The 21,753-nt window shown below is 42.5% G+C and overlaps 1 protein-coding gene across 1 annotated transcript; it reads left to right on the top strand.

Moving 5' to 3' along the window:
- The first annotated feature begins 20,861 nt into the window (after positions 1-20,861).
- LOC126481970 (uncharacterized) lies at positions 20,862-21,553 on the top strand. The gene is made up of 2 exons (XM_050105935.1): positions 20,862-20,923; positions 20,965-21,553. The coding sequence occupies exons 1-2, from the start codon at positions 20,862-20,864 to the stop codon at positions 21,551-21,553; spliced, it is 651 nt and encodes a 216-aa protein (XP_049961892.1).
- The last annotated feature ends 200 nt before the right edge of the window (positions 21,554-21,753 follow it).

Genomic DNA, 21,753 nt, shown 5'->3' with positions numbered 1-21,753 from the left:
TGCTTAAAACATTAATATGGGCCTGTGATTTGTCACTCCACACAATGTTTTTCCATTCAATAGTCGAATGTTTACACTCCTTACACCAAGCTTTGTGTCGTTTGGCATTTACCCGGGTGATGTGTGGCTTATGAGTAGCCATTCAACCATGAAATCCAAGTTTTCTAACCTCCCGCCTAACTGTCATAGTACTTGCAGTGGATCCTAATGCAGTTTGGAATTCCTGTGTGTTGGTCTGTGTAGATGTCTGCCTATTACAAATTATGACCCTCCTCAACTGTCGGCTATCTCTGTCAGTCAACAGATGAGGTCAGCCTGTATGCTTTTGTGCTGTATGTGTCCCTTCAAATTTCCACTTCACTATCACATCAGAAACAGTGGTCCTAGGGATGTTTAGGAGTATGGAAATCTTGTGTACAGACATATGACACAATTGACATCCAATTAACTACCACTTTCGAATTCCGTGAGTTCCACGGAGCATCCCAGTCTGCTCTCTCACAATGTCTAATGACTACTGAGGAACCTGGCAGTAGGTGGCAGCACGATGCACCTAATACGAAAAATATATGTTTTTGGGGGTGTCCAGATACTGTTCATCACATAGTGTATATCCCCGTGTAGATTGTTTTGAAGAGTTGATCGCACCACAGGGAACCCCCCCTTGTTAGTGAAAGATTGCCCTTGGTGGTTATGACATTTGAAGTAACTGTCCAATGTTCCTAGAGAGTTTCAAACACAGTGATGAATCGGATATGAGTGCAATTAGATGGAGAAAGTTGTGAATGTAGTAACCGAATGCTGCTCTTAATTCTGTCCAAACAAGTACAGTAATTGAAAAATTTTTTCGTGCTAAAATTTCTTTATGGTTGTTGTAACACACTGTGATTATGAAGCAGACACTCACTGTGACAGGAAGACACCACACTGAGTTGACAAAAGCCAAGAAATAGTGATATGCACATATACAGATGGTGGTAGTATCATTTACACAAGGTGTAAAAGGGCAGAGCGTTGGTGGAGCTGTCATTTGTACTCAGGTTATTCATGTGAAAAGGTTTCCAATGTAATTATGGCCATATGGAGAAAATTAACATACTTTAAATGAGGAATGGTAGTTGAAGCCAGGTGCATGGGACATTCCATTTTGTAAATTGTCAGGGAATTCAGTACTCTGAAATCCCCAGTGTCAATAGTGTGCCAAGAATACCAAATATCAGGCGTTACCTCTCACCATGGACAATGCCGCAATGGCTGACAGCCCTCATTTAATGACCAAGAGCAGTGTCATTCGCATAGAGCTGTCAGTGCTAACAGACAAGCAACACTGCATGAAATAACCACAGAAATCAATATGGGATGTACAATAAATGTATCCATTAGACAGTGTGGCACAATTTAGCTTTAATGGTCTACGGCAGCAGACGGCCGACATGGTGCCTTTGTTAACAGCACATAATCACCTGCAGTGACTCTCCTGGATTGATGATCACGTCGGTTGGACCCTAAATGACTGGAAAACTGTGACCTGATCAGATGAATCCTGATTTCAGCTGGTAAGAGCTGATGGTAGGGTTAGAGTGTGGTGCGAACCCCATGAAGCCCAAGCTGTCGGCAAGGTACTGTGCAAGCTGGTGAAGGCTCCATAATAGTCTGGGCTGTGTTTACATGGAATGGATTGGGTCCCCTGGTCCAACTTAACCAATCATTGATTGGAAATTGTTATGTTCGGCTGCTTTGAGACCATCTGCAGCCATACATGGACTTCATGTTTCAAAACAACAATGGAGTTTTCATAAATGGCAATGCACCCTGTCACTGGGCCACAGGTGTTTGTGATTGGTTTGAAGAATATTCTGGACAATTCAAGCAGATAATTTTGCCACATAGGTCACCTGGCATGAAACCCAGCAAACATTTATTGGACATAATCAAGAGGTCAGTTTGTGCACCAAATCCTACATCTGCAACGCTTCTGCAACTATGGACAGCTATAGAAGCAGCATGACTCAGTATTTCTGCAGGATAAATGACATAGTGCCTTACAGTGTGGATGCATCTCAGTGGAAGTCAGTCAGAATCATTAATGACAACAGGGCAAATGTTTTTAAGAGTAGTTTACAAGAAACAACCTGTGATGAAATTTATAAAGAACCAAATGCCAATATAAAATTTAATCTATTCCATGAAAAATTTATACCAGTATTTGAAAATAGCTTTCCATGTAACCCCATTAGAAGGGACATTAAACAGCCATGTAAAAAACCATGGATCATTAAGGGGATTAAAGTATCTTGGGAAAGGAAAAGGGAATATATATATATATATTGGCAAGAACAAGTAGAGACCTGCAATAGTTGCACATTACAAGAAATACTCAAACTTACTAAGAAAGGTTATTAAAAAAAATCAAGAAACGTGCACATAATGTCAGAAATCAGTACGTCTGACAACAGAGTTAAGGCAATACCGAATATAGTGAAGCAAGAGTCAGGACAACCAACCACAGAAGAGGATAACATTACTACTGAATTGAATGGAAGGGTTATAAATGACAAGTCACAGGTAGCAAATGTATTTAATAATCATTTCTTAAACATAGTAGAAAGCATAGGGACCACCAGTTCAAGAGAAAGATCACAGCAATAAGTTGAAGAAGTAAGTCTCATAAAATTGCATCATATGAATGTACCACCAACTTATGCTTCTGAAATTATTAGGGTCATAAAATCTGTCAAGAATAAAAGCTCTTCTGGTTTTGATGGTGTTTCCAATAGAGCACTAAAAATTTGTTCCCATGTAGTAAGTCTGGTATAGTCCGAAATATGTAACACATCACTAACTCAAGGCATTTTTCCAGAGAGACTAAAACATTCTGTTGTTAAACCTCTCTTTAAGAAAGGTAATAAGGGAGATGTCAGAGTAACTGCCGCTGTTTCACTGCTGACATCATTTTCCAAACTTTTTGAGAAGGTGACGTATTCTATAATAGTATCTCACCTTGGCAACAATAATATCCTCAGCAAATCACAGTTTGGGTTTCAGAAGGGTTGCTCTACTGAAAATGCCATTTACATGTTCACACACTAGATATTACAAGCATTAAATAACAAAATAGCAGCAGTAGGTATTTTCTGCAACCTATCTACTCCTAGATAAATTGAAGTTTTATGGGATTGATGGTGTAGCCAACCAATGGATCATCTCATAACTAACCAAAAGAATGCAGAAAGTTGTACGTAGTAATAATTCAGCCAACAAAATCCAGGGACATAAATCAGACTGGGGAGAAATCACATATGGGGTTCCCCAAGGCTCAATCTTAGGTCCACTACTGTTTCTCATATATGTAAATGATCTACCATCTAATGGACAACAAGCAGAATTAGTTCTTTTTGCAGGTGACACCAGTATTGTAATCACTCCCAGTATACATACAGAAATGAAAGAAATGGTGAACCAAGTTCTCAAAAGTATCATTGACTGGTTCTCTGCGAATGGTCTCACCCTAAATTTCACAAAGACACATCATATTCGGTTCTGCACCTCTAGGGGTACTGCACCAATGATAAGTGTAATGTATGGTGACGAAACAATACATAGGGTGAAAATTTCAAAATTCTTGGGTGTCTATATTGATGAGAATTTAAATTAAAAAAACACATTTTCGAACTCCTAAAACCACTTAGTTCAGCAACATTTGCAATTAGAATCATAGCAAATTTTGGGGAGAGAGAAATCAGTAAGTTGACATATTTTGTTTATTTTCATTCAGTAATGCCATATGAAATAATGTCCTGGGGTAACTCACCTTTAAGAAAGGTCCTCATTGCACAAAAACGTGCTGTAAGAATAATATGTAGTGCTCACCCGCGATCATCTTATAGACATGTGTTTATGGAGTTGGGCATTCTGACTACTGCTTCACAGTATAATCCACTACAGTTCAAACAGAACAATGAGGTACATAATTACAATACTAGAAGAAAAAATGACATTCATACTCAACATTAAGGCTGTCTTTAGCACAGAAAGGGGTGCACAACGCTGCAACAAAAATTTTTGACCACTTACCCAGTGATGTAAAATGTCTAACAGACAGCAAGGTAAAATTTGAAAATAAACTGAAAAAGTTTCTCCCTGACAACTCCTTCTATTCTGTAGAGGAACTTCTATGTTTGTAATGTATAAATGGTGGTGGGTAGGAATTGTTAAGTCAATCTGTGTATCTTGTTTTCATTTCGTGGGTGGGGGGATAATAATAATTATATGGTGGTGATTAGAGTAATGACTTGTTCCGCATCATGCAAACTGATCCATGGAACATGAAAGTAACTAACAACAACAACTTGTTGAGTCCATACCACGTTAAGTTGCTGCAATACGCCAGCAAAAGGAGGTCTAACACAATATTAGGAGGTATCCCATGATTTCTGTTACCTCAGTGTATAACAAAGATGTGGCAACACATTAAAACAAATAACATTTATTAAGAGTATGTTACAAGATGACACTTAACTTTGGTACAATTTGAAGCAGGGTACTTGATGTCCTAAATATAATACTATGATACCTAACTGACCTACATGATGCAGAAAGGGCATATGTAACAAAATTTGAAATTTTTGTTTTTTTTTTTGCACCCACCTGTAGCTGGAGTACTGTGCAGAAGGGTCACACTGGAACATAATTTCCCTGGCTGTTGATTGTCATGAAAGATGCAGAAGGGACATATCTAGCACAATTGTTTCATTTCCACAAAGTAAATATGTTTGTTCTGCATTTGTAGTTCAACTTCATAGCAGGCTCACTGCTTATAATTTCATGAGGCTGGGAAGAGTTGGTTGTGGAGAACCACAAGGAGTGAGTTACTCCTTTAAGCTGTGAAGTCAGACGATATTCTAGCTCTCAAGGAATGATGGCCCAGGCACTAGATGAGACAACTGGAAGAAGTATTCATAATGAAAATAAAATTACTTTTCAGTTGAGGCACTGAGAATGGTAAGACCTAAAGTTTTGAGAAAAACAGATGTCTGTGAAAATCGAGTCTGTAGATAAACCACCAGTATCTTAGGTTTGACTTTTCTTTTAGCCCTATGACTAACCACAGGACATGTGTATCCCACAATAGGTTATCAGAGAAGCAATTGTAATTTGTTGCATGTTACTGTTATGTATCAGAGTCCCACTGGTAAAGTGGAGCCTACTAGTGGTTAGCATGATTCTTATAATTACACATTGGACCTGTTGGTTGTGCTGTGCTCAAGTTCCATTGTTATCCCCTATCCTCATACTGTCACACGGAATTAGTTCACACCTGCTTATAGGCAATCTAGTTACTATATTAGCAAAACAGGTTGCCTAAGTGCTTTCCTTGACTTGCACCCATGAAAACAAGAGACCATATTGAGCACATGTAGTGTGAGTTACAAACTTGGTGAGAGGCTTTGTCTATTGATGTGTGTCTGCTTTTGTGCAGTCATCTTCTGAAATCCGAGAGGTACATATGAATAATCCTGTGTGTCCTAGCCGTCACCCTCCAAACCCTTTGAAAATGAAATGGCAGGAAATATTCTTTCCATATTGTTATTGCTGACTGAAACATTAATTACATTACCTACACATTGTTTTGAAATAAAATTGGTTGTCGAAGGGTTAACAAAGTCTCAATATCCTACATTTTCTATGAGAGACTATGAACCCATTTAATGTTATGGAATTTTAATTAATACTTAGGATGATGACGATTATTATTATTATTATTGTTATTATTAATGTCAATTCATAAACTTTTGTATAAAGGCTTGTGACAATAGTGAATTTTTGACAGCTATTAAGTTTGTAATTAAAGTGAAACTAGAATGAGAACCTAAAGAACAGATACAAGATGCATTGCTCTCAGAATTATGAACCTTTCCAGCACTACATAGTATGTGTTATCATCATTTTCTTTAAGCAAATTCTGTGGCTTGAGGTTCAGATAAGACTGTCTGTCCACTTCCAGGATGAAATCTAGTTGTTTTGTTGAGGCTTTGTTTGTTATTTGTCTTCCTCCTACGTATTGGGCATAAGATTTTGCAAAGCTTCTACAGACTATAGAGAAATGCTAAGATGTGTGTCTCCCTTGATGTGAATTGCTAAAAAATGATACTCTCCCAAGACTCTAATGAAGAATATGTTACTTTAAAGAACAGTTCCCAACAACTTGTTGAAAACTCCACCATTGTAAAATTTCTGAAATGTACATTGTTATCATGTACATCAACTTTTGGTTTGGTAGTGAGGTTGGTAACACTCTTAAAGCTTTTGAAATCCTCAGCATCTCTTTTACACACAATAAAACTTTTAGTGTGCCTTGACTTCTGTATAGTTTGAAACCAAGCATCAGGTGAAAAAACTGACATGGTTTTTCCTCTTCATTTTTTCGATCTGATCAGAGTCAGTATCATATGGCAGAAAAGTGTGGCCGGGAACTAAAGATTTATGAATCATCTCCTCAAATTGTCCATTGTGAACTAATCCAAAGAAGAACAAAGCAGTAATGATTTATTTATTTTATTTATTTATTTATTTTTGCATTTCTTTCAATAAACAAGATGCTATTTTGCCACTTCCTCACACTGTCATGTTCTCACTTTTGACACACATGTAGGCAACACTGAGCATCTAAGAATATATAAATTACACAGCCACGATTTTCTAAGGTAAAATGCAGTCTCTGTGTTTGGCAAGGCACAAGGCATAACCTTCTGCAGATCAACCGCTGTCACACAAATGCTATTGTCTGCCTTTTTACTTAGTATGGTATCCTGTTGCAACATACTGGTTGCCTTAGCTTGGTGCAGTTATGCACTTATGGTATATTACCTACATTCTTATCTTGAACACAGTCACAAACTTTGCATGTTTCATTTTGTGGCAATTTTAATCCAATATTGAACTCTGTATTAAAAATAGATTGGTATAGCTCCATTTTCACTGATACAACAACATTAACTTCACATGTTTTTAAGTATAGTCTGTACAACTCAGTAATACCACCAGTAAGGCCAGAGATATATTTTTTTGTTGGAATTTCTTGATCTTGAGTAGTGGCTCTGTTATTTTGGTACAGAATTACTGTGTTGCACAACAAAATCAATCCTTCATTAATTTTCCTTCTGCAACATGAAAATGTGTCTGTCTTTTGGAAATGTATCTACTATTGTCCAATCCAGTATACCTTCCTCACAATCCACATCATCACTGTCATCTCTACCAAGACATAAAACAATGTGAAAGTGCTCATTAACTAACTACACAACAACAAACTGCAACATTTTGTCTGTAGCAAATTTAACAAGATAAGAACCAAATACAAGGCCTACACATACCTGAACTTCCTTTCTTGGTCTGTTGTCTTTTTACACAAGGGTGTTCATATGAGATGGCTAACATGTTCAACCGAGCATTTTGACAGACATGCAATTTCCCACCATTACTTGGTTAGTAATATTCATAGCTCACTACCCACTTAGAAACTTTCTGATTGTAATTTTTAATTCTTAATATACTCACTTGTATACTTCACTTCATTGCCAGCAATGCATTCTGTAAATTAAAATTCATGAGTTTGTAAAATTCAGCAAAGTAAGTTGTCTTTCCTTTGTCCAAAAATTTCAAAACTTACCAGAGTAGTTTAACCTCAAATTTGTCTGGCTGGTAACATAGGCATTCAGTTATGTGCTCTTTCTGTGGGATCACCCCGTTTTTACAGAATTCACATACTCTTCATCACGGTTTCTTTTCTACTGTCTGACATGCCCTTCCACTGATTTTCATTCTTTACACATTTTTTACCTTTATTTTGCACCATTTCATCATTATAAACTATAACCTCCATCTACAACAGCTATCCAAAAGAAACAGTATCACTAATCTACCTTCAATGACAAATTACTACTACATGTGTGGTGTAGACACTAAATTATGATGAAAACCCTAGATAACAATTGAGCAGCACAATGTGCTTTGGGCCCTTATAGAAGTTAATATCAGAGAAATTGGTGAGACAGCTTTTCATAAAAGTGAAACAAATACAGTGTAGGCCTACAGTGGAGATAGCTGGTTCATCATAAGATCAACAGACATCAGGAACATTCATAACAGCTACAATATCAAAACTGACAATAGTGTGTTTTAGGCCCTTATAGTTCTCAACACTTCAGTTGTATATTGATTATAAATCAGTTTTGACAGGGAAGACTGTCACTTTTGAGTATGATGATGGACTTGCTGAGCACACACTTTCTTTTAAATGCTACAATATCCCTCGAAGTCTGCCTCATGAGAATACGAACATTGGTGGTAGTGTTCCAAAAAACGACTGAAAAGTGAAGAACCTGAAAAAACTTGGACAAATACTCCTGCACGACAGAGAGTTTTATGAGCCACTTTTCAAATTGCCCACAAGATACAAAAAAAAAAAAAGACAACAAATGAGAAGAGAAACTTCCTGTAATTACTCTATTCATGAAACACGGACCTTGCAGGCAGGAAGAGGTGGCTTTTGTGCCTTAGCAATATAGATACCCACACCATAGGTGCAACCCATCACAGGATTATTTGTTGAGAGACTGGACAAACATGTGGCTCCTCAAGAGGGGCAGCAACCTTTTCAGTACTTGCAGGGGCAAAAGTCTGGATGATTGACCGATCTGCCCTTGTAACACTGACCAATAGAGCTTTTCTGTGCTGGTACTGCAAATGGCTGAAAGTAAGGGGAAACTACAGCTTTAATTTTACACAAGGGCATGTAGCTCTACTGCATGGTTAAAAGATGATGGCATCCTACTGGGTAAAATATTTCAGAGGTAAAACAGTCTTCCATTTGGATCTCTGGTAAGGGACTGCTCAAGAGAATGTTGTTATCAGGAGAAACAAAACTGGCGATCAATGGATCAAAGTGTGGAATGTTAGATACCTTAATCGGGCAGGCATGTTAGGTAATTTAAAAAGGGACCTGGATAGGTTGAAGTTAGATATAAAGGGAATTAGTGGAGTTCAGTTGTAGGAGAAAGAAGACTTCTGGTCAGGTGAGCACAGGGTTATAAATACAAAGTAATACAGGGGTAATGCAAGAGTGGGTTTAATAACAAAATAGGAATGCAGATAGGCTACTGTGTACAGCATAGCGAATGCATTATTGTAGCCAAGACACACACAAAGCCAACACCAAATGCAGTATTACAGGTTTATATGCCAACTAGCTTCTTACGTGATGAGAGATGGAGGAAACGTATGATGAGATACGAGAAATTGTTCAGATAGTTAAGGGTACAAAATGTAATTGTGATGAGCGACTGAAATTCAATAGTAGGAAAAGGAAATGAAGTAAAAATAGTAGGTTAACATGGATTAGGGGAAAGGAATGAAAGAGGAAGCCATATGGTGGAATTTTGCATGGAAACATAATTTAATCATTGCTAATGTCTGGTTTCAGAATCATGAAAGAAGGATGTACACTATGAGATCAAAAGTATACAGACACCTCCAAAACCATATGCTTTCATATTAGGTGCATTGTTCTGCCACCTACTGCCGTGTACTCCATATCAGCGACCTCAATAGTCATTAGATATTGTGAGAGAGCAGTATGGGAAGCTCCGCGGAACTCATGGATTTCGAACATGGTCACGTGATTGGGTGTCACTGTGTCAAACGTCTGTACGCGAGATTTCTACACTCTTAAAACATCCCCAGGTCAACTGTTTCCGATGTGATACTGAAGTGGAAATGTAAAGGAACACATACAGCACAAAAGCGTAGAGGCCAACCTGATCTGTTGATTGACAGAGACCGCCGACAGTTGAGAGGGTCATAATGTGTAATAGGCAGACATCTATCCAGACCATCACATAGGAATTCCAAACTGCATCAGGATCCACTGCAGATACTACGACAGTTAGGCAGGAGGTGAGAAAACTTGGATTTCATGGTTGAGTGGCTGTTCGTAAGCCACACATCATGCTGGCAAATGCCAAATGACGCATTGCCTGGTGTAAGGAGCATAAACATTTGACAATTAAACAGCGGAAAAACATTGTGTGGAGTGACGAATCATGGTACGATCCAATGGCAGGGTGTGAGTATGGCAAATTCCTGGTGATCAACATCTGCCAGCGTGTGTAGTGCCAACAGTAAAATTTGGAGGTGGTGGTGTTATGGTGTGGTTGTGTTTTTCATATAGGAGGCTAGTACATCTTATTGTTTTGTGTGGCACCATCACAACACAGGTCTCCATTGATGTTTTAAGCATCTTCTTGCTTCCCACTGTTGAAGAGCAATTCGGGGATGGCAATTGCATCTTTCAACATGATCCAGCACCTGTTCATAATGCACAGCCTGTGGCGGAGTGGTTACATGACAATAACATCCCTGTAATGGACTGGCTTGCACAGAGTCCTGACATGAATCCTATAGAACACCTTTGGGATGCTCTGGAAGGCCGACTCCATGTCAGGTCTCACCAACCAACATCGATACCTCTCCTGAGTGCAGCGCTCTGTGAAGAATGCCATTCCCCAAGAAACCTTCCAGCACCTGATCGAACATATGCCTGCGAGAGTGGAAGCTTTCATCGAGCAAAGGGTGGGCCAACACCAAACTGAATTCCAGCATTACTGATGGAGGGTGCCACAAACTTGTAAGTCATTTTCAGCCAGATGCCTGGCTACTTTCACATATTGTATATCTGGAAGAGACCTAGAGACACCAGAAGGTTTCAGATTGGTTATGTAATGCTAAGACAAAGATTTCAGAAGCAGATTTTAAATTGCAAGACATTTCCAGGGGCAGATATGGACTCTGACCACAATTTATTGGTTATGAAGCGTAGATTAAAACTGCAAAAAGGCAGAATATTAAGGAGATGGGGCCTGGATAAGTTGAAAGAACTGGATGTTGTTGGGAGTTTGAGGAACACCATTAGCCAACAATTATAGTTGAAACAGAAGATGAAGGGTAGTGTTGAGAGGTGAAATAGTGAAGGCAGCACAGGCTCAAATAGGTAGAAAGACAAGGTCTAATAGAAATTCTTAGATAACTCTGGAGATACTGAATTTAACTGATGAAAGGAGAAAACATCAAAATGAAGCAGGCAAAAGGGAATACAAATGTCTAAAAAATGAAATATACAGGAAGTGCAGAATAGCTATGCAGGAACTGCTAGTGCACAGGTGTAAGGATTCAGAAGCATATTTCACTAGGGGAAAGACAGATACCGCCTTTAGGAAAATTAAAGAGGCCTTTGGGGAAAACAGAAATGGCTATGAGCGCAGATGGAAAACCAGTACTAAGCAAAGAAGGAGAAGGGAAAGCTTAAAGGTGGAAGGAGTATACAGGGTGTTACAAAAAGGTATGGCCAAACTTTCAGGAAACATTCCTCACACACAAAGAAAGAAAATATGTTATGTGGACATGTGTCCAGAAACGCTTACTTTCCATGTTAGAGCCCATTTTATTACTTCTCTTCAAATCACATTAATCACGGAATGTAAACACACAGCAATAGAACGTACCAGTGTGACTTCAAACACTTTGTTACAGGAAATGTTCAAAATGTCCTCCGTTAGCGAGGATACATGCATCCACTCTCCGTCGCATGGAATCCCTGATGCGCTGATGCAGCCCTGGAGAATGGCGTATTGTATCACAGCCGTCCACAATACGAGCACGAAGAGTCTCTACATTTGGTACCGGGGTTGCATAGACAAGAGCTTTCAAAATGCCCCCATAAATGAAAGTCAAGAGGGTTGAAATCAGGAGAGCGTGGAGGCCATGGAATTGGTCCGCCTCTACCAATCCATCGGTCATCGAATCTGTTGTTGAGAAGCGTACAAACACTTCGACTGAAATGTGCAGGAGCTCCATCGTGCATGAACCACATGTTGTGTCGTATTTGTAAAGGCACATGTTCTAGCAGCACAGGTAGAGTATCCCGTATGAAATCATGATAACGTGCTCCATTGAGCGTATGTGGAAGAACATGGGGCCCAATCAAGACATCACCAACAATGCCTGCCCAAATGTTCACAGAAAATCTGTGATGATGACATGATTGCACAATTGCATGTGGATTCTCGTCAGCCCACACATGTTCATTGTGAAAATTTACAATTTGATCATCAGAATCGAGGAAGTACAGTACATACTGACGAAACTAAAATGAGCTCTAACATGGAAATTAAGCGTTTCTGGACACATGTCCACATAACATCTTTTGTTTATTTGTGTGTGAGGAATGTTTCCTGAAAGTTGGGCCATACCTTTTTTGTAACATCTTGTATAGAGGGTACATCTATATCTAGATCTACATCCATACTCCGCAAGCCAACTGACGGTGTGTGGCGGAGGGTACCTTTAGTACCTCTATCGGTTCTCCCTTCTATTCCAGTCTCGTATTGTTCGTGGAAAGAAGAATTGTTGGTATGCCTCTGTGTGGGCTCTAATCTTTCTGATTTTATCCTCATGGTCTCTTTGCGAGATATACGTAGGAGGGAGCAATATACTGCTTGACTCCTCAGTGAAGGTATGTTCTCGAAACTTCAACAAAATCCCGTACCGAGCTACTGAGCATCTCTCCTGCAGAGTCTTCCACTGGAGTTTATCTATCATCTCCGTAACGCTTTTGCAATTACTAAATGATCCTGTAACGAAGAGCGCTGCTCTCTGTTGGATCTTCTCTATCTCTTCTATCAACCCTACTTGGTACGTATCCCACACCGCTGAGCAGTATTCAAGCAGTGGGCGAACAAGCGTACTGTAACCTACTTCCTTTGTTTTCAGATTGCATTTCCTTAGGATTCTTCCAATGAATCTCAGTCTGGCATCTGCTTTACTGACGATCAACATTATATGATCATTCCATTTTAAATCACTCCTAATGCATACTCCCAGATAATTTATGGAATTAACTGCTTCCAGCTGCTGACCTGCTATATTGTAGCTAAATGATAAGGGATCTTTCTTTCTATGTATTCGCAGCACATTACACTTGTCTACATTGAGATTCAATTGCCATTCCCTGCACCAACAATTTTAATTGTTTCTCTATCCCTCTGTCATCTATTTCGATATCTACCATTTTGTCATCTGTACGACAATCTAGAGAAGGAACTACAGTGCAGTCTTCCTGTGTGAAACAGCTTTGGAAAAAGACATTTAGTATTTCGGCCTTTAGTCTGTCATCCTCTGTTTCAGTACCATTTTGGTCATAGAGTGTCTGGACATTCTGTTTTGATCCACCTACCGCTTTGACATAAGACCAAAATTTCTTACGATTTTCTGCCAAGTCAGTACATAGAACTTTACTTTCAAATTCATTGAACACCTCTCGCATAGCCCTCCTCACACTATGTTTCACTTCACATAATTTTTGTTTGTCTGCAAGGCTTTGGCTATGTTTATATTTGCTGTGAAGTTCCCTTTGCTTCCGCAGCAGTTTTCTAACTCTGTTGTTGTACCACGGTGGCTCTTTTCCATCTCTTACGATCTTGCTTGGCACATACTCATCTAACGCATATTGCACGATGGTTTTGAACTTTGTCCACTGATCCTCAACACTATCTGTACTTGAGACAAAACTTTTGTGTTGAGCCAGCAGGTACTCTGAAATCTGCGTTTTGTCACTTTTGTTAAACAAAAATCTTCCTACCTTTTTTAATATTTCTATTTACGGCTGAAATCATCGATGCAGTAACCGCTTTATGATCGCTGATTCCCTGTTCTGCGTAAACTGTTCCGAATAGTTAGGGTCTGTTTGTCACCAGAAGGTCTAATATGTTATCGCCACAAGTCGGTTCTCTGTTTAACTGCTCAAGGTAGTTTTGAGATAAAGCACTTTAAAAAATTTCACTGGATTCTTTGCCCCTTCCACCCGTTATGAACTCTCCCAGTCTATATCCGGCAAATTAAAATCTCCACCCAGAACTATAAGATGGTGGGGAAATCTACTCAAAATATTTTCCAAATTATCTTTCAGGTGCTCAGCCACAACAGCTGCTGAGCCAGGGGGCCTATAGAGACATCTGCCGCCGTTGGATAAGCAGCTGAGCAGCAAGTCGTATACTCCTAGCTCACTCATTTGTTACATAGTTTAATTCTGAATTTCTTTGCGTGTTTTTGGTACTTGCATTGTTTAATTCATAAATTTCGGGCGTATTATAGTATTTGAGAGTTGTAGCATCGCGTTTTAGTACCTGAATAGTGTAAATTTGCGTAGTCGTTAGTCTTCTGTTTTTGTTTTGAACGGCCAGTGTCGGTTGGTCACAGTCAGTGTGCTCCCTGCCGCCATTGGATAAGCAGCTGAGCAGCAAGTCGTATACTCCTAGCTCACTCATTTGTTACATAGTTTAATTCTGAATTTCTTTGCGTGTTTTTGGTACTTGCATTGTTTAATTCATAAATTTCGGGCGTATTATAGTATTTGAGAGTGTAGCATCGCGTTTTTAGTACCTGAATAGTGTAAATTCGCGTAGTCTCCTTCCGCCGCCGAGCAGTGTCAGCAGTGCGCAAGTAGCAGCATTACTGCATTTACTAGGCAATCTTGTATTTTAATAACCGTTTAAATTTTGTTGATTTGTTTGCGCTCTCTGTAGATTAGTTCAGACGTTCTTTGCAAAACAGTTTTTAGCATGGATAGGGACTGCAACCGCTGTGTTCGGATGCAGGCTGAGTTGGCATCCCTTCGCTCCCAGCTTCAGGCAGTGTTGGCTTCGGTCACACAGCTTGAGGCTGTTACCAATGGGCATCACTGTGGGGGTCCGGATGGGGGTTTGTCGGGGACGGCCAGCTCGTCCCACGCATCCCCTGATCGGACTACGACTGTGGTTGCCCGGGATACTGCCCGCATTGAGGCTGATCCCTCACCTGTGGTAGAGTGGGGGGTCGTCTCAAGGTGTGGCAGGGGGCGAAAGACATTCCGGAGGGCTGAACGGAAAGCCTCTCCAGTTTGTCTGACGAACCGGTTTCAGGCTCTGTCTCAGGCTGATATTGATCTTCGGCCTGACATGGCTGCTTGTCCTGTTCCAGAGGTTGCCCCTCAGCCTGCAAGATCCGGGCAGTCGCAGAGGGTGGGCTTACTGGTAGTTGGGAGCTCCAACGTCAGGCACGTAATGGGGCCCCTTAGGGAAATGGCAGCAAGAGAGGGGAAGAAAACCAATGTGCACTCCGTGTGCATACCGGGGGGAGTCATTCCAGATGTGGAAAGGGTCCTTCCGGATGCAATGAAGGGTACAGGGTGCACCCATCTGCAGGTGGTCGCTCATGTCGCCACCAATGATGTGTGTCGCTATGGATCGGAGGAAATCCTCTCTGGCTTCCGGCGGCTATCTGATTTGGTGAAGACTGCCAGTCTCGCTAGCGGGATGAAAGCAGAGCTCACCATCTGCAGCATCGTCGACAGGACTGACTGCGGACCTTTGGTACAGAGCCGAGTGGAGGGTCTGAATCAGAGGCTGAGACGGTTCTGCGACCGTGTGGGCTGCAGATTCCTCGACTTGCGCCATAGGGTGGTGGGGTTTCAGGTTCCGCTGGATAGGTCAGGAGTCCACTACACGCAACAAGCGGCTACACGGGTAGCGGGGGTTGTGTGGTGTGGGCTGGGCGGTTTTTTAGGTTAGATGGCCTTGGGCAAGTACAGAAAGGGCAACAGCCTCAACGGGTGCGGGGCAAAGTCAGGACATGCGGGGACCAAGCAGCAATCGGTATTGTAATTGTCAACTGTCGAAGCTGCGTTGGTAAAGTACCAGAACTTCAAGCGCTGATAGAAAGCACCGAAGCTGAAATCGTTATAGGCACAGGAAGCTGGCTTAAGCCAGAGATAAATTCTGCCGAAATTTTTACAAAGGTACAGACGGTGTTTAGAAAGGATAGATTGCATGCAACCGGTGGTGGAGTGTTCATCGCTGTTAGTAGTAGTTTATCCTGTAGTGAAGTAGAAGTGGATAGTTCCTGTGAATTATAATGGGTGGAGGTTACACTCAACAACCGAACTAGGTTAATAATTGGCTCCTTTTACCGACCTCCCGACTCAGCAGCATTAGTGGCAGAACAACTGAGAGAAAATTTGGAATACATTTCACATAAATTTTCTCAGCATGTTATAGTCTTAGGTGGAGATTTCAATTTACCAGATATAGACTGGGACACTCAGATGTTTAGGACGGGTGGTAGGGACAGAGCATCGAGTGACATTATACTGGGTGCACTATCCGAAAATTACCTCGAGCAATTAAACAGAGAACCGACTCATGGAGATAACATCTTGGACCTACTGATAACAAACAGACCCGAACTTTTCGACTCTGTATGTACAGAACAGGGAATCAGTGATCATAAGCCCGTTGCAGCATCCCTGAATATGGAAGTTAATAGGAATATAAAAAACGGGAGGAAGGTTTATCTGTTTAGCAAGAGTAATAGAAGGCAGATTTCAGACTACCTAACAGATCAAAACGAAAATTTCTGTTCCGACACTGACAATGTTGAGTGTTTATGGAAAAAGTTCAAGGCAATCGTAAAATGCGTTTTAGACAAGTACGTGCCGAGTAAAACTGTGAGGGACGGGAAAAACCCACCGTGGTACAACAACAAAGTTAGGAAACTACTGCGAAAGCAAAGAGAGCTCCACTCCAAGTTTAAACGCAGCCAAAACCTCTCAGACAAACAGAAGCTAAACGATGTCAAAGTTAGCGTAAGGAGGGCTATGCGTGAAGCGTTCAGTGAATTCGAAAGTAAAATTCTGTGTACCGACTTGGCAGAAAATGCTAGGAAGTTCTGGTCTTACGTTAAATCAGTAAGTGGCTCGAAACAGCATATCCAGACACTACGGGATGATGATGGCATTGAAACAGAGGATGACACGCGTAAAGCTGAAATACTAAACACCTTTTTCCTAAGCTGTTTCACAGAGGAAGACCGCACTGCAGTTCCTTCTCTAAATCCTTGCACAAACGAAAAAATGGCTGACATCGAAATAAGTGTCCAAGGAATAGAAAAGCAACTGGAATCACTCAATAGAGGAAAGTCCACTGGACCTGACGGGATACCAATTCGATTCTACCCAGAGTACGCGAAAGAACTTGCCCCCCTTCTAACAGCCGTGTACCGCAAGTCTCTAGAGGAACGGAGGGTTCCAAATGATTGGAAAAGAGCACAGGTAGTCCCAGACTTCAAGAAGGGTCGTCGAGCAGATGCGCAAAACTATAGACCTATATCTCTGACGTCGATCTGCTGTAGAATTTTAGAACATGTTTTTTGCTCGAGTATCATGTCGTTTTTGGAAACCCAGAATCTACTACGTAGGAATCAACATGGATTCCGGAAACAGCGATCGTCTGAGACCCAACTCGCTTTATTTGTTCATGAGACCCAGAAAATATTAGATACAGGCTCCCAGGTAGATGCTATTTTTCTTGACTTCCGGAAGGCGTTCGATACAGTTCCGCACTGTCGCCTGATAAACAAAGTAAGAGCCTACGGAATATCAGACCAGCTGTGTGGCTGGATTGAAGAGTTTTTAGCAAACGGAACACAGCATGTTGTTATCAATGGAGAGACGTCTCCAGACGTTAAAGTAACCTCTGGCGTGCCACAGGGGAGTGTTATGGGACCATTGCTTTTCACAATATATATAAATGACCTAGTAGATAGTGTCGGAAGTTCCATGCGGCTTTTCACGGATGATGCTGTAGTATACAGAGAAGTTGCAGCATTAGAAAATTGTAGCGAAATGCAGGAAGATCTGCAGCGGATAGGCACTTGGTGCAGGGAGTGGCAACTGTCCCTTAACATAGACAAATGTAATGTATTGTGAATACATAGAAAGAAGGATCCTTTATTGTATGATTATACAAACACTGGTAGCAGTTACTTCTGTAAATATCTGGGAGTATGCGTGCGGAACGATTTGAAGTGGAATGATCATATAAAATAAATTGTTGGTAAGGCGGGTACCAGGTTGAGATTCATTGGGTGAGTGCTTAGAAAATGTAGTCCATCAACAAAGGCGGTGGCTTACAAAACACTCGTTCGACCTATACTTGAGTATTGCTCATCAGTGTGGGATCCGTACCAGATCGGTTTGATGGAGGAGATAGAGAAGATCCAAAGAAGAGCGGCGCGTTTCGTCACAGGGTTATTTGGTAACCGTGATAGCGTTACGGAGATGTTTAATAAACTCAAGTGGCAGACTCTGCAAGAGAGGCGCTCTGCATCGCGGTGTAGCTTGCTCGCCAGGTTTCAAGAGGGTGCGTTTCTGGATGAGGTATCGAATATATTGCTTCCCCCTACTTATACCTCCCGAGGAGATCACGAATGTAAAATTAGAGAGATTAGAGCGCGCACGGAGGCTTTCAGACAGTCATTCTTCCCGCGAACCATACGCGACTGGAACAGGAAAGGGAGGTAATGGCAGTGGCATGTAAAGTGCCCTCCGCCACACACCGTTGGGTGGCTTGCAGAGTATAAAGGTAGATGTAGATGTAGATGGTTGGTAGGACATGTTCTGCGGCATCAAGGGATCACCAAGTTAGTCTTGGGGGGAAGTGTGGAGGGTAAAACTCGAAGAGAGAGACCAAGAGATGAATACAGTAAGCAGATTCAGAAGGATGTAGGTTGCAGTAGTTACTTGGAAATGAAGAGGCCAGCACAGGATAGAGTAGTATGGAGAGCTGAATCAAACTAGCCTCTGGACTGACGACCACAACAAAAACTGCTATCAATGGGCATACATGACATGTGTAAGGAAGTGGCGTGGAGGCGGAAAGAGGCCCATGTATGTGAGTGCTACCTGGAGAATCCTGCATGGAGCTGAGAGATGCCAGGAGAGTGGTTGTGCCTGTGTGGTGGTGCCCCTTGCACAATTTGTTGTGAACCTTTTGCTTGGTTCATAAAATCCCTCCCTAGGGGACCCTGATGAAGCCAGATGACTTCATCAGCATCCTGCTTCCTTCCTTGCTTGCCTGTGTGCATATTTGGTAGGAACTCATACATTGCTACTCCTGGCATTCACCTGCAGCAGCAGCACTGGAAACCCACACAGTATCACAGTGGGGAGTGTCTGATCAAGCATTTGTCATTTCAATGTCTGTAAGCTGGACTGAGGTGGGTGACATGATGTCCAGTCCTTCCATTGGATCGTCGCAGGCTGGGGTTCACCACTGGAGGCGCTGTCGGGGTGGCTACCAACTGCCAGTAATAGGATGGAGAGGTGCGGCGACTCAAGCGCATGGAGAATTCCTCAAGCCTCTAGCTCTCAAGCAATTCTCGAGAAGCTCACGAGAAACGGCTCGGCGGCATGTGCTGCTGCGCGCCAGCTGGCTGCGATAACACACGCCGCGCCGCTGTTCTATGAATTGAATGCCGCCGCTAGACAAACACGCTCACTGCTCGCTGTGCTCGTAACTAGTATGTCTCAGATTTCATTCAAGTAAAGTTGTTATTCAAATCTATATGGACACTCGAAAACGAACATCATGGTGCTGGCAACACTTTACGGAGGATGGAGATAACGTTACTTGCAACATTTGTTGTAAAAATCTCCGTAATGTATCAAAAAATACAATGGGCATGATTAGACATCTTAAACTGCACAATTTATTGAGTAATACAACAGTGACGTCCGTGGATGCAGAGGCTCACTCTTCCAATAGTGCGAGGCAAACAAAATATCAAGGTACGTATGGTACAAATGGTGAATTCCATGCAAAAGTTCGGATAGTGTCCAAAGCGGTCCGCCAAACTTAAAAAAAAATTGAGTTTTTAATCGTACTCTGATAACATACTACATACCCCAAAATCAAACCTATACTATCCTAGCTTTTGCACGATACGATATGTAATTTTATTGGACTAGTTGTCGAGCATAACGTATCCCCTTGCAGGAGCACTGATCTAAATCTTACGTTTCTCTTCATAGAGGGAAGTAAACGGCAACAACAGCTAGAGGAAGCACTAGTGGTCATGATAACAGACGATTTTCAACCGCTTTCAATTGTTGAGGACACTGGTTTTCGACGTTTTGTTTCACTGTCGGACCTACAATACTCGATACCAAATCCAAAAAAGTTGTGCCTCATGATTGAGGACTATTACCATAAACAGAAAGAGGCTGTAAACTTGGCTGTGGAAGACTCTACTTGAGTTTCTTTAACGGCCAATATTTGGACCTCATTCAATAGTGAGGCATATATTGCTGTAACTGGTCATTTCATTAACACTAATTGGTGCCTGAAAGCTTTAGCTCTCAAAACATCCCATTTCCCAGAAAAACATACAGCGTTAAATATTAGTGAGGTGTTAGATAACGTGATTTCAAAATGGAACATTGAAAACAAAGTTGTAAGCATCACAACTGACAATGCCAGTAACGTAACGGCAGGCGTACAACTTATTCACAGTGGTAACATAGATATGCAACATGTGCCTTGTTTAGCACACACCATCAATTTAGTTGTGAAAAGTTCTTTGAACAGCAACAGTCAGCTCTGCATAATGCGGGAAAAGGCCAGAAAAAATGTTAGCTATTTTAAAACAATCAAAATATCCACGGGTATGCTGCCGGTCTATAGTGTCCAACGGGCACAATATTTCGGCGATCATACACGTCACCATCATCAGGTGAACTGACGGACTGAGCTCCTGTGAACGTGCCGGCACGGAGATCCGTACGCTGTGGCTGCTCAGAGGGAACTGGGTTCGGTCGCGGCGGCGGCCGATTGAAATACCTTCCGCCCGCGGCGCGCTCCCTCCGCCGTCCGCGCCCTGCGCCACGGTCGCGTGGTGGAACAGATTGCGACGGCGTCTGAGATGACGTCGGTGTGATGGCTCTGCCCGCCCTGCACACACGCATGACTCCGCTGCTCGACTCGCTGCGGCTCGCACCGTTACACCGTCGCTTGCGCTCGCCTTTGTTCCAACCACAAGTTATGGCAGGACGCAGAGGCAACAAGCTAGCAGCCGCGCTGGATCACCTCATCACTGCCTTGGGGAGCTCCCGCAGCCGCAGGCGAGACAACAGAAGCCGAAGCACAAGCATCGATCACTGCAACACGTGCAGTGCTACAAGTGCCAGCAGTTGGGGCATGTGGCGGGTGTCTGCCGGAACGCAGTCGCGTGTTTAAAATGCGCGGCGGCACACGACACCCGTAACTGCCCCAAACCACGCGGAGCACCCAGCAGATGCGCGAACTGTGGCGGACCTCACGCCGCCAACTCGCGTAGCTGCAGCTACCGTCGGCAGCACACCACAGCAAGTTCTGAGGTGCCTGCCGCCAAGTCGGCCGCACTGCCTCCCCGCTCCGGCGAGGGGCGCGCTTCGTGCCGCGTCGAAGCGGCAACCGACCAAGCGCTGGCCGACCTGCAAGCAGCCATCGCGGCCGAAAGGGCCGCAACCAGGGACGAACTAGTGGCTGTCCACCAACAGCTTCAACAGCTGCGGGAGGAGCTGTGGCTTCTCAAGAAGGCGCCGCCTGTGCCAGCTCCCCCCGCCCCTGTGAGGCAGCCATTGGGGTAGATGCCGCCACCCAGACGTCCACCGACTCGCCTCCTGCAGCAATGGAGGCGGCGTCTCGCATGGAAGTTGACGTCGGGACGCCTGCACCGTCTTCTCACCTGGAGACAGATGCAGAAGAAGAACCAACCAAGGAATAGTTGCCGTCCGCTTCTTCGCACGATGAAGAAATGGACACCGATGAAGGGCTGCCCCTTCCGCTC

This window comes from Schistocerca serialis, chromosome 5 (genome assembly GCF_023864345.2).
Source record: "Schistocerca serialis cubense isolate TAMUIC-IGC-003099 chromosome 5, iqSchSeri2.2, whole genome shotgun sequence".
Classification (NCBI taxonomy): domain Eukaryota; kingdom Metazoa; phylum Arthropoda; class Insecta; order Orthoptera; family Acrididae; genus Schistocerca; species Schistocerca serialis.
The sequence above is the reverse complement of the archived record's forward strand: the minus strand, read 5'-3'. Positions and strand labels throughout refer to the sequence as shown.